This window comes from Rhinopithecus bieti, unplaced genomic scaffold, assembly GCF_001698545.2.
Source record: "Rhinopithecus bieti isolate Rb0 unplaced genomic scaffold, ASM169854v2 scaffold_42113, whole genome shotgun sequence".
NCBI lineage: Eukaryota > Metazoa > Chordata > Mammalia > Primates > Cercopithecidae > Rhinopithecus > Rhinopithecus bieti.
This window is the reverse complement of record NW_016818444.1, coordinates 716,938-719,174: the sequence shown is the minus strand read 5'-3', so window position 1 is coordinate 719,174 and position 2,237 is coordinate 716,938. Positions and strand designations below refer to the sequence as shown.

At 36.0% G+C, this 2,237-nt stretch overlaps 1 protein-coding gene across 1 annotated transcript; it reads right to left on the bottom strand.

Annotated features, from left to right (window-relative positions):
* Positions 1-65: 65 nt before the first annotated feature.
* On the bottom strand, positions 66-602 carry LOC108518598 (peptidyl-prolyl cis-trans isomerase A). The gene has a single exon (XM_017857097.1). The coding sequence runs from the start codon at positions 561-563 to the stop codon at positions 66-68; it is 498 nt and encodes a 165-aa protein (XP_017712586.1). The 5' UTR covers positions 564-602.
* Between the last annotated feature and the right edge of the window lie 1,635 nt (positions 603-2,237).

Below are 2,237 nucleotides of genomic sequence, written 5' to 3'. Positions count from 1 at the left end.
GGAGGGGTGCTCTCCTGAGCTACAGAAGGAATGGTCTGGTGGTTAAGATAAAACACAAGTCAAACTTATTCGAGTTGTCCACAGTCAGCAATGGTGATCTTCTTGCTGGTCTTGCCATTCCTGGACCCAAAGCGCTCCATGGCCTCCACAATATTCATGCCTTCTTTCACTTTGCCAAAGACCACATGCTTGCCATCCAACCACTCAGTCTTGGCAGTGCAGATGAAAAACTGGGAACCATTTGTGTTGGGTCCAGCATTTGCCATGGACAAGATGCCAGGACCTGTATGCTTTAGGATGAAGTTCTCATCTTCAAATTTCTCCCCATAGATGGACTTGCCACCAGTGCCATTATGGCGTGTGAAGTCACCACCCTGACACATAAACCCTGGAATAATTCTGTGAAAGCAGGAACCCTTATAACCAAATCCTTTCTCTCCAGTGCTCAGAGCACGAAAATTTTCTGCTGTCTTTGGAACCTTGTCTGCAAACAGCTCGAAGGAGACGCGGCCCAAGGGCTCGCCGTCGACGGCAATGTCGAAGAACACGGTAGGGTTGACCATGGCTAGTACTACAAGAATTTCCTCGGCGGCAGCGTCTGCAAAGCGAAAAAAATAATTGTAATTCTTCTGTCCGTCAAAGGACTTGTAGTCAGAATATATTTTAAAATACATATCCAGTTTAATAATAACAAAACAATACGACAGAATTGAGTGCTATATTTTAACAGACATTTTCAAAAGACTGCATATAAACTGCTAATGAGCATTCTTGACATAATTAGTAATCAGGAAATTGCAAATGAACTGTGTATCAGAAATACCATTCAAACTCTGGAAGATAGTATGGACAATAAAGTAGGAGTAAGGAATTGAAAATAATTCCTTACCAGTCAGTTTGTCTGTCACAGGACATCACAATAAATATGAGTTTCAGATTCCTCAACTGAAAATTACAGAATTGAACAGTAATATCTCTGAAGTCATTTTCAACTCTCATAGTGAGTCAATTTTAAGAGAAAAACACATAAAATTGTATATTTTTCTTTTCTTTTTTCTCCCGATAGCTGCATTAATTCAGCTTCTTTGTACAATTTCTGCCACGTATAAGAATTTGTCAGCATAGAATAATTCATTAGCAATTTGAGCACTTTCATTTGCAATTTGCTATGTGATCAAAAGTGTTATTACTTTCAAAATAATGTTATCAATAGGTAAATGATAAAAGTTACCTATTTTATCAGGGATAAAATAGCAGGGATATGGTCCTTAATTTCCTAAAATGGAATGTCCTAATCCCTCCATTATTAATCTAAACATTGCAAAGTAAAAACTGTATATCATGTATGTTATTATCTTTTTAAAAGTTTGCCTAAAAGACGTCTTATAACATTAAATTCATCCCCAAACTGAGCCCTGGGGTAATGACTGATCTAACTATAAATTTTACAGCTAAGTTATAAACCTCTGAAATTGTTAGTGTGTAATAAAAGGACTGTCAAAACTTTTAAACTTCATTTCTCTATCCATGATCCCATACTTATGTATCCTATGTATTACAAGTTCCAGTCAATATTTGAAAGTTTGGTAATAGAAATAATTTCCTAGATTATATTAGTGACCAATGCACATCAGTGAGACAAAAAATTTCTTATCTCTGTGCACCAAAGTTATCCCTCTCAGGACAGAGATGGAGGTACTAAACTTGCCCCTGAACAGCCAAGAGGGAATGAAAAATCTCTTCACATTCAAGTTACTTTCTGATATCTACCTCACCAATACTAAGCGTAAATAAATGCACACACACTTAGATCTCCAAAAATCTGTTTGTGAATATGTGAAATAATTGAGAGCGAGAAAGCACTGTGATACAGGTTTCATATTTTTATTTTTGGTTATGTAAATATAGTGTAACTTACTAAATCTACATCATTTACCTAGCATCTATTATGAGGAGCTGGGTTGACTTCCAGAGGAGGCACAGATTTCCTGTGTCAAGTTGATGGTGTTTTACCATAAGAGCTTTGGGGCATGATTGGAAATAAAACACAGAAATCAGCTAAACCAAGAAACACCAGGAATATGAAACATAGAAAGAAGCTTATATTAAAGGCTCAGTAGATTAATAACAGCAAGGCTAAAATAAGTCAGAAATTGTTTATCTTAATTTTTTCATTTATATTAACTTACAGTCACATAAGATAGTTACTATTAAAATTTCATTACATAGGTGTAGTA